General features: G+C 43.4%; 1 protein-coding gene across 3 annotated transcripts in view; it reads left to right on the forward strand.

Moving 5' to 3' along the window:
- LOC116317898 (sodium/calcium exchanger 1-like) overlaps positions 1-14,949 on the forward strand; it is a 132,164-nt gene that overhangs the window by 65,969 nt on the left and 51,246 nt on the right. For all 3 annotated transcript variants that reach the window (XM_039609686.1, XM_039609688.1, XM_039609687.1), the window contains 6 exons: positions 57-470; positions 3,608-3,718; positions 3,812-3,964; positions 9,887-9,983; positions 10,217-10,408; positions 11,607-11,799. In XM_039609686.1, coding sequence (XP_039465620.1) covers positions 57-470; positions 3,608-3,718; positions 3,812-3,964; positions 9,887-9,983; positions 10,217-10,408; positions 11,607-11,799 — 1,160 coding nt within the window. The remainder of the gene's footprint in view (positions 1-56; positions 471-3,607; positions 3,719-3,811; positions 3,965-9,886; positions 9,984-10,216; positions 10,409-11,606; positions 11,800-14,949) is intronic.

Below are 14,949 nucleotides of genomic sequence, written 5' to 3' on the forward strand. Positions count from 1 at the left end.
TAAGAGGAGGAGAATAAAACAGAAAAGCTTTTAACCACATCTCTTCTCTCATTCAGGTGTGGGAGGCAGTGCTTACTTTCCTCTACTTCCCACTCTGCGTGGTCCAGGCCTGGGTGGCCGACCGCCGCCTTCTCTTCTACAAGTATGTCCGCAAGCGTTACCGTGCCGACAAGAATCGGGGAATCATCATTGAGACAGAGGGTGGGGCTGATGGAGGGCTAGGCATGGATGGAGGAGGAGGGGGTGGAGTGCTGGGTCCAGGGGGTTTCACCAAGATGGACATGCTGGAGCTGGACGGACAGATAGCGCTGAACTGTCACAGCGGGATGGATGGAGGCATGATGGAGGAGGGAGGAGCAAAGGACGATGAGGACGAGGCTAGGAGGGACATGGCAAGGACGCTAAAGGAGCTGAAGCAGAGGCACCCGGATAAAGACATGGAGCAGCTGATTGAGATGGCTAATTATCAGGTTAGCAGCACCCAATCCCATTGATGTCTAAGCTTTGGAAGTCATGACTATATTAGATTTCCACCACACGATTATCATGATTCAAATAACATTCTAAAACCATATGCAAAGAACAGGTTCATTGGCATTTAATAATAAGCAGGATTTTATAAAACAGTAGTAGCTATACACTTTTGCCTTCTTATACATGGTATACAGCCTAATAACCAGTACTGAGGTACAACATCATCTGCACTCATTGGCCATCCCATTTGGTACACCTGTTCAACTACTTAACGCAAATATCCAATCAGCCAATCAAATGGCATTGTTTTAACACCACAGCCTACCTGAGGTTTGTTGCTGAGTATCTCCTTTTCATTATGACCACTGGCTGCTTCCAGTAGGATAACACACCACGTCACAAAGCTCAAATGGTCTCAAACCGCTTTCTTGTACATGACAATGAGTTCACTGTAATCAAATTGCCTTCACAGTCTCCAGATATCTCAATCCAATAGAGCATCTTTGGGATGGATGCAAATGTGTGATGCTATTATGTAAATATGGGCCAAAATCTCTGAGGAATGTTTTGAACAAGTTGTTGTTGTCTAACCGAAGACTAGCAAAGTGTATTCAATGACATGGCCATTGACTATATATTAGAGTGTCAAAAAATAGTTGCTAATGCTGGAATATTCTCAGTATTAATATCTTATTATTATTATTATCTGTTAGTACTGATTCATTTTTTAGATGCCATGATTGTCATAAATTGCTAATATATCATGACCCCTATTAATACTTTTTAAATCAACTTTGACAACTTGTTAAATCAAGTTAAGAAGTTTTGCGGTGTTACAAACAGAGGCGTTATTAACTTAGCTCAGGCTAGCATAAGCTGTAAAGCAACCCCCCCCTAGTTTCTGTTGAAAATAATTTCCACTAGAAATGTTGTAGTTTTACAGAAGATTACACAGAGACTGAATTCATTTAGACTATGAAAGATGAGATATGTATGTGCTGATATGAGGAAGTTTTGGAGGTGCTAGTAAACATAAAGATAAACGCTAGCAACCAAAAGCTAATAGCAATAGTTCTCTCACTTCCATTCTTTGATTCTTAGACTTTTGACATATCATTATTTCACTCAATTTCCAGATTTTCTATCTAAACCAGTAGCATACGATGAGATATGTATGTGCTGGTATGGGGAAGTTTTGGAGGTGCTAGTAAACATAAAGATAAAAGCTAGCAACCAAAAGCTAATAGCAAATAGCAATAGCAAAATTTCAATGGTTCTCTCACTCCACTTCTTCAATTCTCAGACTTTTGACATATTATTATTTCATTCAATTTCCAGATTTTCTATCTAAACCAGTAGCACACGAGCAAACGTGAGTCATATTCCATATGTTACTCTTCTGAGGGTGATAATGAGTCAGATATGGTGCTATGACACATTCAGCGTGGCTTTGAAGGTAGAGGAAGGTGCAGTTCCCTGAGGAGACAGCACAAAATTACAAAGAGCAAAATCTATAACGTTTACGGCAGTCTCATACAATCAAACCAATAGCATGTTCACATAAACTAAAATCATTAGTGAGTGGTTAATTGAGTTGGCTGAGCATCAGCTAGCTACACACATTATCTCAGTCTCTCTCAGCTTAACACACAGTAAAACTGTTTTATTAAGTGTTGATTAAACCAGTGTACTGAGTGGAAGGTGTCTGTTGGCTTGACTGACACCAGTAAAACCTTCACCCCTCTGCCATCCAGGTGATTTTTTGCCCGGTAAGTTACACGAAAGCTAAATATATTAACGTGAGTGCCCATTCTGGACCCTGGAAGCCTTAAAAATATTGACTTGCGGTAACATTGCTGCCTTTTTTCTCAGCGATTGAGTTCATCTTTAAAGAGATGTAGCTGAATGCTTTGCTGAAGAACTTAAGCGGGCCTCAAGTTAATATTTTTTGGGGAGAATTTAGATTTGTGATGTGGTGGTTGTGATACCTTAAGCAAAAGTTGTTCAAAATTTAACTCATAGTTAAATTTGGCATTTTGTAACCACATTTTAGCTGTCAGCACACACCCATACTCCTCTCTGTTATAGCAGTTGCTCACACTTTATTAAAATGTTTAACTTTTATGGGGAGTAATCATTAAACTGGCTCATTAGAGATTCCTCTTTTTTATGCAGCGCGCACATTTCAGCTGTAGAAGCTGTCCAAGTCTCTGCTGCGCTCCCTTTCTCTGCTTTCCCACCAATTCCTTCCCTTGCCTCCTCTCCAACTCATTTCTATGTCTTTGGTTTCGGATTTGAAGGAGGGGAGGGAAGGAGTTTGGCACTGACCACTGGTCAGCTCCCAGAGGTTTGTTTGCATTCAGGCCTCCCTATCCCTGCAGCTACTCCCTCTGCTCCGTGCTGTAAATAAGAATGACAGCTGCCCTGTAGATTAAACTTGACTGGCTAAATTTCAGTTCTTGCGGTCATAATGAATCACTGAATGTAAAATTAAATTGCCATCATGGGAAATGGAGCTGGGTGATCTTGTGCAGCAAAAACCCAAATCGGTTTCTTAACTAAACACTTACTTATCCCTTCTATCTAAAGAGATGCAGATATAAAGATTCTGTCGGCTCACTTCCATTAAATTTGAATAAATTGCAGCGTTCTCGGCTCTGAGGCCACATTTAGTCTAATGATCTCGCAGCTACAGTGGCCACTTTGTTCATTTTCAATTTAGTGGATCGTTGGGATAATACATCACTATTGAGCCATATGTTTTTATTAAAATCGCTCCTTATAAATTGATAAACCTCATTTGAATGAAAGTTGGCAGTGAAGAGAGCCAGCAACCAAAGCCTGAAGTTATTACATGAGAAAAGACAGTTAAATGATTCTTTGTCAGTATTATTGCACTGATTTACTTTGTCTGTCTTCGGACAATCTTTCCGGAAATGTCAGGGAATCTGCTGTTGACCTTTGACACTGAGTTGAAGTTCAGTTATGGCGGTGTAGGATCTCCCAGGAGAAAATTCTCACATTGTAGCTGTCTCTTTAAAAGTGATTGCTTTCATAAAAGCACGGCTGTTTGGGCCACAGCAAATTGAATTAACATGAAATGGTTTATTGATTTATTGCATTTGTTGATTAGGTCCTGATGCAGCAGCAAAAGAGCCGAGCATTTTACCGTATCCAGGCAACCAGGATGATGATTGGAGCAGGTAACATCCTCAAGAAGCACGCTGCTGACCAGGCCCGCAAGGTGAGGCACGCACTCTATTCACCTTTCCCCATTATTTTATATTTGAAGCTACTGGAACCTTGCACCTGACTGGTTGGGTGTGTTTTTTCTCAGGTGGTAAGCAGCCATGAGACCCAGGCCCAGGAGGATGACCCTCACACCATCAGGATTGAGTTTGAACCTTCTTTGTATCAGTGCTTTGAAAACTGTGGTTCCCTGAAACTGACCGTTGGCAGACATGGAGGTGACCCCGGAGTTACTGTCAAGGTGAGTGCACGGGAGGGATGGACAGTAGATTAGGAATAAAAGTGTGTGTGTGTGTGTGTGTCTTTAAGGGAAACAAGTCTTGCAGAGTCTCATGCAAATAAAAGCAGACAGCAGAGACAGAAGAGAAAACAACAATATTCTGTGGGCTGACTTCCCTGACACCTTTTTCTATCTTAAGCAGATCTTGTGTCATGTCCTCACCTCCAGAGGCTTTGAGCACCTTTGTTTTTCTTTCCTGGTTGGATAAAGGCAGAGAAGTGGGTGGCAGAGGAGAGTAGCTGAGAGGCACCAGAGAAAACACCTTCATCTCCAGATTTCTAGTTTCTGGCTCAGGTTGTAACTCAAAGAAAGCGCACATTCTTTTGCAAAGGCTCATTGATCTCAGACTTAATGGTGGCTTAATGCTGGCTATGAATGAGAGCTCTCCCTGAATGAGAGAGTCTCCCGCTGAGTCTCTGTCAGTGGGATGATATCTGATCTGCTCAGCATTACTACAGTGGCTTCGCAAGGCTGGCTCTCCTTTATTCTTCTTCTTGTTTACAAATTAAACTGTGATGAGAGATCAGAGTTTTCTGCTGGTGGCACGGCCTTAGTCAGCCGTCTGCTGAAGGATGCTTTGCAAACATGTTGTCAGAGCAGTCGAGAGACAAAAGAAATATTATTCGTGTCGTTTAGGTATTCTCAGAGAGCACCCTCATATTGATGGCTGGGTCAATGAAAGTTAAAAGCGAATCACTTTACATTGCTATCTAAAGGCTTTAAAGCACAGGAAAAGGTGCAAAAACATCTACACAGTGCTTTTTCCTTTAAAAGATTTAGCAATGTTAGCACAAGGCAGGCCGTTCCCAACACAAGCTTTGTTTTCAAAAGGACCAAAATGTGAACATCATGCTGCATTAAATAACCATTAAAACTAAGATTAAGCCAATCAACTCACTTAAAATGTTTACTGATGTAGACTTCAATACAGGAAGACTTGCAGTGGTGGCCATTACAACAATGCAGGTTCACTTCTGCCACTCACTTCACTTTACAGATTCTGGATTCTCTGTTATTTTAACTTTGTACAAAAATGGAGTAAATTTGTGTTTGGTCAATCATTTCTTCTTTCTAATGCTTCCTGGTGATGACTCTTATACACTTGGAAAGCCTGTTTATTTCGCTTTAAAAAGTGCCACATTTCTTTTTATTTATTTTTTTTTAACCTGTCCCGTTTGGTTCTTTTGCCATCAGAATTATTGTCTAAAGGCGAAGAAAGATGCCCAACGGATTTACTTTACCAAATGGACCATCCCAGCCTTGCCGTAATGGTCCATTTGATTCACCTTTTATTGTTTATTTTATTTTCACTTGCTGAATACAGGACAGACTTGACTGGTGGAAAGAAAGGGGAGAAAGAAAGAGGGAAAGGAAAAAAAACAAAAACAAAAAAAAAAAACCTGAGAAGAGAGACGGGGAAAAAGGGCAAAAAACAAAAACCAACAGAATAAGCAGACAAAAAATACATATATCGATCACCTGGATCACCTGTTGAGAAAGAAAGAAGAAAGCAAGCAGAAGAAAACGAGAGTAATAAACAAGATCACAATGATATATGGGAATATAACAGTAAATACTAAATATTAAACATTATTGTGCAGCACGTGAGATCGACAGCGCAGTGTGTGCTTTGAGGTAGGAGCCAAAAAGGGTGTAGTTTGTGTGTGTGATCACCCGTGTGTGCACCTGTGAGCATGAACGCGCTTGTTTTTAAAAAGGTTCCTTCATGTAATGATCTGCTAGAGGGTGTGGGGGCCACTGCCCCGTCCTCCAGGGCACATGACGCAGGTATGGAGGAGATCAAAACTCCAGACATCCAGAGGCCCCAGAACACAAGAGACCAAGGAAGACCAACAGAGGGGCAGCCGCGCCACTATCCCAGAAAGAGCTGAGGAGAGTCCCAGATGAGGGGTCACTCAGCAGCCGCGGAGCAGAAGCCAGGGGGGGGCTGCAGTGACGTGCCCGTGAGCTCCGCTGGCAGCCAGCTGTGCCTGAGTGACCGAGCCCCAGGCCGAGAGGCCGAGGGCACCCCACCCCCGAAGTGGCCCGAGCGAGCCCCAGGCTCCATGCCCCGATAAGCAGCCGCCAAGGAGTGAGCCGGTGGGTACCCGGGCGCCCACCCCCGGACACAAAGAACCACCAACGCACCGATGTCTGAGGGCGTCTGCCACCGGCAGGGGAAGTGGTGGGGGGAGATGGGCCTCCAAACCTTGGAGGGCCTGAGATGTCCCCAGAGAGGTGGGGTCTGATACCCAACCTGACATATAGACACAGACAAACAGGCACACACAGATACAAACATCTATTCCCACCCTCATGCTCTCATATACAATTACTCAACACTCACCCAACGTGGAGACAGACATAGAGAGACACTGTACACACAATCACACTCCCCAAGCGTACTCTAAGCCCCGGGTCTGGGTACCCCTGCCCCTGGAGGGGGAAACTGCGCCCAGACCCAGGTGGTGTTACCCTTTTCCCTGCGGTGGGGAGAAGCAGACTGCCCCAACTCCGCAGCAGCAGGGAGGCCCCACATTCCAGACCCCAGTCGGACGGCCAACTCCTCCTCCTAGCCCCCCCGCTCCAGCAGGCCGCAGAGAACGGGGGTGTAGGAAGACTCCAAACCTCCCTCCACCCGCTCATATGTAGTGTTGATGTATGTGTGTTCTAAGGTGCATTTAAAACCCAGGAGGGCATGGAGCTACCTGCCAGAGCAGCAGGTAAGCGTATAGCCCCTCCTGCTAGCCCTCAATGTCTACGTGTATTTAAAATTGAGAGGTGGGCAACGACGCCAGGGGTGAGGTGTACACCCTGATGGTAATTTGGAATCCGTGTAGCGTGCCCACCCCCAAGATCCTATATGTATGTGTAATGAGAGTGTGAGTAATGTGAATGTCTAAGTTGTGGGATAAAATTGAGGCAGAGGCAGCCAGAAGGGGACAGAGGGGGGGGATGTCTCCTCTGCACCCTGGTGACACACCCCTACCCCAAGGCCCTGCATGTGTGGGTGATTGTGGTGGAGCGGGAAGAGGGAGGCAGCTGGAGATGGGGAGGGAAGGAGTGCCACATTTCTAAGAAAAATGCAGTTGTGGGTAGAGCAACAGAGTTGACTATGTGGGTTGCACCTTTGAAAAAGTTGCAAAATCTTCTCTGCCAATGCCAAACAGTTTATTCTGATTTTGACTCTTGTTTTGACCTTCTGGTACCCCGGTGCTGATAATCAGGTGCCTGACTAGCAGCACATGTGAGCATGGACCCTGTTAGAGCGGTCACTTGGTGTCTGATCCAAGCATGCCATGTTTGACTGATGTGGATAGATCCCGTGCCCTGTCCAGGTAACCTCCAGCTGGTGTTCTGCAAAACTAAGCTGCAACATTATTTGGAGTGATCCCTAGTACCATTTCCAGGCAACCAGGAAATTGATGGTCAAAATTGAAGGTCAAGTTCCATAAAAGAGGTGATGGCAGAGACAGGCTACCAAGTGGGCATCAGCAGATATGAACTGAAGGCATTCTTCCAGGGTTTGCAGGATGATATGGCCGACCACGCTGGTGACCAGCATGAGAAGGATGTGCAAGACTGCTGTGGCTGTGTGTGGTGTGCCACATGGTACTGAGGCCCCCGTTTATTAAATTAATGAATTGTTAAATTGTCAGTATGTCTTGCTTCTTCAGGCTGCAATCATCCAATCCAATAAACGACAACAATCAAGAGTGAGTAGCAGAATAAGCTGGTTGATGTTGGCAGAGAGTATTTGGCACAACCCGCATACTCAACTCAACTGCTCAACCTACAAATGCATTTTCCTTACAAATGTAGCATCGGGCAAAACATTGTTACAACAAATAAATAATCGGCCAAATCATGTTTACTTACTTTATGTGCTAAGTTTATATACAGTTTATGATTGAACATTTGAAGTAAGTTCTAATCAAAATATCAACTTTTAAGCTGATATGGTGGAAAAACTGTGTTAGCAAACTGTGGCTGTTTTCACATCCAGTATGCGCAGAGCCATATTAGCATCTCTTAGCAGCTCTGCTTGTAGCTACAACATGTACGTGGTGCTAGTGTGATAGCAAGCTTTTATTAGCTGAGGGTGTTGAGGGTGAACTTGAAATAATTATCATTGTTTGAAGTCTTGAGTCACAGTTTGGTTCGATTAAGTTGGCAAAACATCAAAGTTTGGCATTACACAAAAGACAAACTGTGTTTTCTGTGAGTCAGGTGATGAATCACAGTGGACTTGTTACTATTAGCAACACTGTGAATGTTTGAACAGTCATTTCAGCTGTTAAATTAAGATAAATATAATGTAAGTTAAAATGCGTCCCTTACATACAGATACTAGGGGTTTTATTGAGGGCACGTGTGTAGTGTTAAGTCATTAATTTGAACCCACAGCAATACAGCTCCAAAACAGTCGTTCTCATCCAAGCAGCATGATTGACTGATAAGCTACCCCAATCTATCTTCAATCAATCAATCAAGCCTTTTATTTGTCACATGCAAAGTTTACACCTGCAGTGAAATCGGACCCCCCCCCCCCGACCATACATACATAGCAAAGACATGACGTGGGAAGAGAGGTCAGAGACAGGTAGTAATGTGGAAAAAACAATGAAATGTACAATACAATGGGCAAGAGGTAAAAAAGAGACTTCTACTCATACTGGACTCCTTATGGGAGGTCAGCAAGCTCCTCTGCACAGAGAGCACATACATATCCACATCACAACACCATAAACCACATGACAAGCAACTGGGGTGGGTAAGGGTGTGAGAGGTGAGCCGATGTAGACACAGCCATCTTGCCAAGCACTATTAATCCAGCGCTGGGACTTAGACCTGCCGTCTGACTTTGGCCTTGGAGATGAGCGTTCGAAGGCGTTTGGAACCCAGGATGGGGGGTACGTAGGATGTGAAGGAATGGTCTGAACACAGTCTGTTATCAGGGTGAGAATTCGTTTTTGTTCAGCTCCAGCCTTGAGACCACAGCTGGCGCCGATATGGTAGCTGCATTAAATGATGGTAGTTTTCCTTTAGTGCGAACAACTGCATGTCAATTTTACAGTTGATCTAACAGTCCGTCACTGGTCTCTCAATCTCCCGTTGGAGAGCCGTGAGCTTGTCCGAGATGTCATCAATTTTGCGCTCAAAGAGCACAGAGCATCTTGCATTAGAGGAAACTCAGCTCTTATATAATCACGGGCTGTGACGACATAACTTCTCACACATCAGTCTAAAATGGAAGAAATCAGCTATCCACATATCTTAAAATCTCTTGAGTATTACCCAGCTTCAATTTAATCCCGAAAATATCATCCAGCCATTGGATGCATTTAAAAATATATCACTTATACACATTTCATGAGACGCTAAAAATAGAGCAGAGGCTAGGGATTGACTTCAGTAGCACTAGCAGCACCGAGTGACTGACACAGCTTTGCCTTCAAACAGAAAAAAATGGCTTTGAAGCCATTTGAACTAAATGCATTTTAGATATTTGGGTTCTAATGTTGTCTAAATAAGAAGGAGGGGGTTAATTAACACAAAGCAGTTGAAAGGACAGAGAGAAAGGACAGGATACGCGGAAGGTTTTCTTATGTTATCTTCAAAGTCTTTAATATTGGCCTGTTTCTGACCAGAGGGCTCGGTTTAATGAAGCTGTTTTTCTTCTTCTCTCTCACCCTCTGTCCTCATCTCCCCAAATGCCTCTTCTTTGCTGTCCTCCTCTCTTTCGCTCTCTCTCGCTCTGTTCGGCACTCTCCCTCTCCCTTTGTGTTTATCTGCCCTTTTCATATCTGCTCACTTGTGTTTCATCTTGACGACTCTTTTTGCTTTCTCCCCATCTCTCCTCTGTGTTCCCATCTCCTGCAGGTGGATTATCGCACAGAGGATGGTACGGCCAACGCAGGTTCAGATTATGAGTTTGCAGAGGGAACGCTGCTGTTCAAGCCGGGAGAAACCCTCAAAGGTAAAAAAACAACACTGACTACAATCATTTCTGACATATTTTCAATAAACATGTCATTGAAACTGATGCTCAAATAGCAGAGGTCATCTGCAGCTCCTGAGGCAGATTTCTTTTTTTTTTTTTGCTAGTGGTTTCACGGGGAAAAAATGTAATTAAATTAAAAATTTCAGCAAATTATTATAATTACTTTGCACCTGAGAGCAAGATGCTAAAACTAACAATTCTTTTCTCAGAGATCACCGTGGGCGTCATTGATGACGACATCTTCGAGGAAGATGAGTATTTCTACGTTCACCTCAGTAACCCTCGTGTGGTTGGCTATCCGGAGATTGGCACTGCACCTCTGGATGCCAGCGCTACCCCGAAAGCCGTGCTGGGTGACAACCACACTGCCACAGTGACCATCTATGACGATGATCACGCAGGTAAAAGGAAGCTTCACCTTAACTGTGTTCACAGGTGTCACGTGGTGTCGCGATATTCAGACTTTAATACCTTAAAGTATTCAGTCTTCGGTAAGGTTCCTATGGGGAAAACCTGCCGCCAAATAATATTGTGGAGGGCCACAAGTGTCAAAATGAATTAAATAAATAATTCATTGTGTCATTAATTAATTAAGATAGAAAATAATTGAATGATTACATATATAAATAATACAAAATCAAGGAATTCAATTTAAAACATTTACAAAATTATTTATTTCCAATTTTAATTAATTAATGACACATTTAATTAATTATGTAACGATCTATTTATTCAATTCATTGTGGCACTCGTGGCCTTCCATATATTTAGGCCACATCACACACTGGTTTGTGAAATTCTTTTTTAAAGCCTCAATTTTAGCATCCTGTTATTAGTAAACAACAAGTGACCATGTTTGGATGAGACCCTGAATACTAGCTCAGGTTAGTTAGGTTAGTGCAAAGTCCAGTTCACTCAATCAAGTTAACAGCAGTGGAGCCTAGCACACAATCATGTATCCAATAGTGCATAACTTAAACCTCTAATAAACAGATTTTTAAAATCATATCCTGTATACTTGTTATAAAGGGGGTAATAAGCTACATGAGAGTCTATGGGAGTCGACTTGCTTTTACTGCCACCCTCAAGTGGACTGTTAGAGCAGCGGTCCCCAACCTGGGCCACGGACCGGTCGTTTGGTACCGGGCTGCGAGAGTTGAGGCTCAGGTGTGAAATTTATGGTTTTCAGAGTTTTTATCGTTAACTCGGTTTCCCTGCTTTTTGAAAACTGTAAACCTGTGCTTTACTGCTATCAGGAGTCCACGTGAATCTGTTGGTTTGCCATAGCTTGTCGTCTCTGGGTGTCCATAAAACAGCATCATTAGAAGGTGACAAAGAGCTCGTCCTTCCAGTGTTGCAACATTTTGCTGCAATTTGAAAACATCCAGGGAGTTAAAAATGCAGGTGGATGAGTGGAGAGTGGGTGTTTACCCATTGTGTTTTATCCAGAGAGAGTGGGAAGTGAGCTATTATCCTCTTACTGTACAGTATATACCGTGCACCTCTGAGAGCAAGGTAGTGCGTGAGAGTGTAGGTGTTTGTCAAGCTTTTTAGTGTTTCTCCCCTGTGAAATAAATTCTTTCTTTCATTAATTCTTAGGCATCTTTACATTTGAAAGTGCCACTCAGAGGGTGAGTGAAAGTGTTGGCGTGATGGAGGTGAAGGTGCTCAGGACGTCGGGGGCTCGAGGCCTGGTCGCCATTCCCTATCGAACCTTGGATGGAACCGCTAAGGGAGGGGAGGACTACGAAATGGCTGCAGGCAAGCTGGAGTTTCAGAACGATGAGACCATGTGAGTACCCCGCTGTTGTCTGCATGACATTTCATCCACCTTTGAACACCGTCCTGGTGTATTCTTTACATTTCGCGGTTGGTGTGACATCATATGGAGACTGGGACATTTTTGGATCAACAATGACGCCCTCACATTTCCTCTGTTTTCCTTCCTGTGATTGATTTCTATTCAGAAACTGCTGTGTAGGTTAATCAAGTATTCTGCTGTATAAATGGCTCTATTAGGTAGATAACAGTGTAATAATGTCACATTTCCAGGCAGGCATCTCTGCATTAAACGCTTGCAAACACATGGGTGCACACATACACATTCATAAAATTGCTCTTGCGTCCTTGGGCGCATGCATTTTTAATATGCTGAAGTTAGCGGTGTTAAATTGACCAATACATAAAGTGGTTGGGAATGCAGTTTCTCCAACGCCTCTCGGGGCCCATAAAGCAAGCCCTCTGCGTACGTGTGTGTAAGAGTGTGTGTGGTTTCACATATCTATATGTATGAGGACCAATTAGACTTTTAGATGTAAGCGTGAGGACATCTGTGCATAATTTAAGAATATTTTATTAGATTGACAAGGTTACAGTGAAGAAGGACTGGGCCAGGTGGTGTTATGACATCGGTGTGCTGTTAAAAGCTTTGTGTGTGTGTGTGTGTGTGTGTGTGTGTGTGTGTGTGTGTGTGTGTGTGTGAGGTTTAGGTTTAAACCTAGATTTAGGTTTTTGACCCTTTGGGGAATTTTTGCCTTCAAAGTTCGATTTGAGGAGAATAATTTCGGCTTTGGAGTTAAGATTAGAATTAAATGTTGGCTAAGGTGAAGGGCTGGTTTTCTATTTAGTGGTTTGCGATTGCATCAGATTATAATTTACAAATGAGCACAAACATCTGACACCAGCAAACCTCTAAGCAGAGCGTCTTTAAAGCACAGGTCATAGCGTGTTCTTGCGCGTGTGGGACGGAGCGATGTGCTGATGGTGCAGTCACTGCTGCGAGGTCAGGGAGAGATGAAAGGGAGTGCGAGAGAAGCTAAAGCAAAAGACAAGAGTTAAGTGTAATCAAACCATGCAAACTGTAAAGCTGAGGCAGTCTTCTGAGAGCTGCTGTTATATGAGCACAGGAGGTTAAATAGAAAGCTGGTATCAGTGGGTCTGAGACTGCAGCAGATCAGATTAGCTGAAAGTGAAACTATTGGTGGTGTGTTTGCTAAAGAGGATTAAAAAGATCACTTAGTAGAGTGTGTTTCAACCCTGAGAGATTGCAACTTTGTGGGTCAAGCATAAGCAGCAATGAGCGTCTTCCTCTGCTGGATGTAGATTAGTAGTGAAGGGCGTGTTTTTATGAAGCATCGGAGAATAACTCAGTGTATATATGGGAGTCATGGAGTCATAGTTAATGTATTTAATATACTTAAAGGAACTGCTAAAGAACGTGCATATAAGCGACTGCTGCAAAAACAAAAAGCTATTGATTCTGATTCTGCTGGTCTACATCAACCAATATTGTATTTTAGTTAGTTTAGATTGCTAAAGCCAAAGTCACACAAGCATAGAGTCATGCAGTGGTAACCACCACTCGCTATGGAAAAATGTTTTCCCAGATCAGTTGGTGAGTGGTTGCAGGAGGTTGTTTGCAAGGTGAAAATGGTTGCAAAAACCAAAAACGCTACGTCCAGATGAACCGAATCAACTTTTTGGGATTTCTTTACCTTTCGCTACAGCTCTGTTAGTTAGCAAGTGTCTGCTAGCAACCAAAGCACTTCCAAAAGAAGCTGAGATGCCTTCTTTAAGCAGAAGTTCATCCTCGACTGTATTAATACTAAGGGCTTCTTCTCAGGTGAGATTTTGTGATCTTGGTCTTGAACTCCTTACCTTCTTTTAGTTCATCTGACTAACACAGGCTGTGAGCTGAGGAGGAATGGAGGAAGTGTGTAGTTTGCATCAAATACAAAAGCAAAGACGCTGAGAGGCCTTGAAGCTGTTGCTTTGGACGAGCAGAGTGACTGCTGGGGAAAGGAGGGGATGGATCGATAATCCAATGTTTCCATGTAAAGGAGTGTGAGCAGGCTGAGCGAGGGATATGCTGGTGAGAAAGCCCCCATGGTAAATTGATCTATCCCTCCTGGCGTCTCCCGCCTTTTCCTTCTTGTCTTCACCTCTGCATTTACTCCCCGACCCTTCCTTCATCTCCTCACTCTTTTCGCTGGTCAGCGCTTATAACTAATTTTTCCTTTGCTTTTTCTCCGTGTGATATTGGTTTTTATACTTAAACAAGTCTATCCATCCACTTCTGATTCACGAGAAACCCAATCAGTTCTCGACTTTGGGTTTAAGGTGGCTCGATCTGCCCTCGTTATAACTGGCTCTTTCTCTTTACAGTTTTACCCCTTTTGTTCTCGTCTCACTCCCTCTCTCTCTGACTTCACTGATTCAGTCTGTGCTCACTTATTGTTCATCTTCTCTCGCTGCTGCCCCTCGCTGCGTGTTTTCTCTTTTCATCATTGTGCTTTTGAACTACTTGTCAAAAATCCTCCTGCACACTAATGTGAACCTGCTTTAATCTGCTGCACTCGTTTCTCCTTCTCCCTCTGCTTTCTGCCTTTGCCTCATCACATTTGAGTTCTGTAGTTCATCATTTTTCCTCCACACTAATCTCTCACATATTTTCCTGGCATATTTTTAGATGAGTTTTCTCATGCCCTCCTCCTACTTCTCCACCTTTTCCTCATACCTCACCTCCCCATCACTCTCCTCTCTCACTTATCCCTCGCTTCTGCGCACCTTTGACTTCTCTTCATTTGCATCTTCCTCCCCTCTGCCTTTCACCTTTTGCTTATTTACATTGTCAGACTTTTCCTGCTCTTCTCCCTTCCTCTCGCTCTACCTGGCACCTTTATTTCCCTCCACCTTCTCTTCTTAATTACATCCTTCTCCCCATCTTCTCCAGCCAACACCGTAAGAACAGGGACTTGCTGCCAAAGCAATTCAGCTGGATCACAACCCAGACATAACTCAGTGTCCACACGCCTCCCTCCACTTCCTTGCGTTCTCCTCCAATCTGTGTAATTGTTTTGTTTACCCCCTTTCGCTTATATCCTGCATTTAAGCAACCCCACATTAATCTGTCAACTTTTCTCATTCACGCTGTCTGCCAGAA

This window comes from Oreochromis aureus, linkage group 3 (assembly GCF_013358895.1).
Source record: "Oreochromis aureus strain Israel breed Guangdong linkage group 3, ZZ_aureus, whole genome shotgun sequence".
In the NCBI taxonomy this organism is placed as follows: Eukaryota; Metazoa; Chordata; class Actinopteri; order Cichliformes; family Cichlidae; genus Oreochromis; species Oreochromis aureus.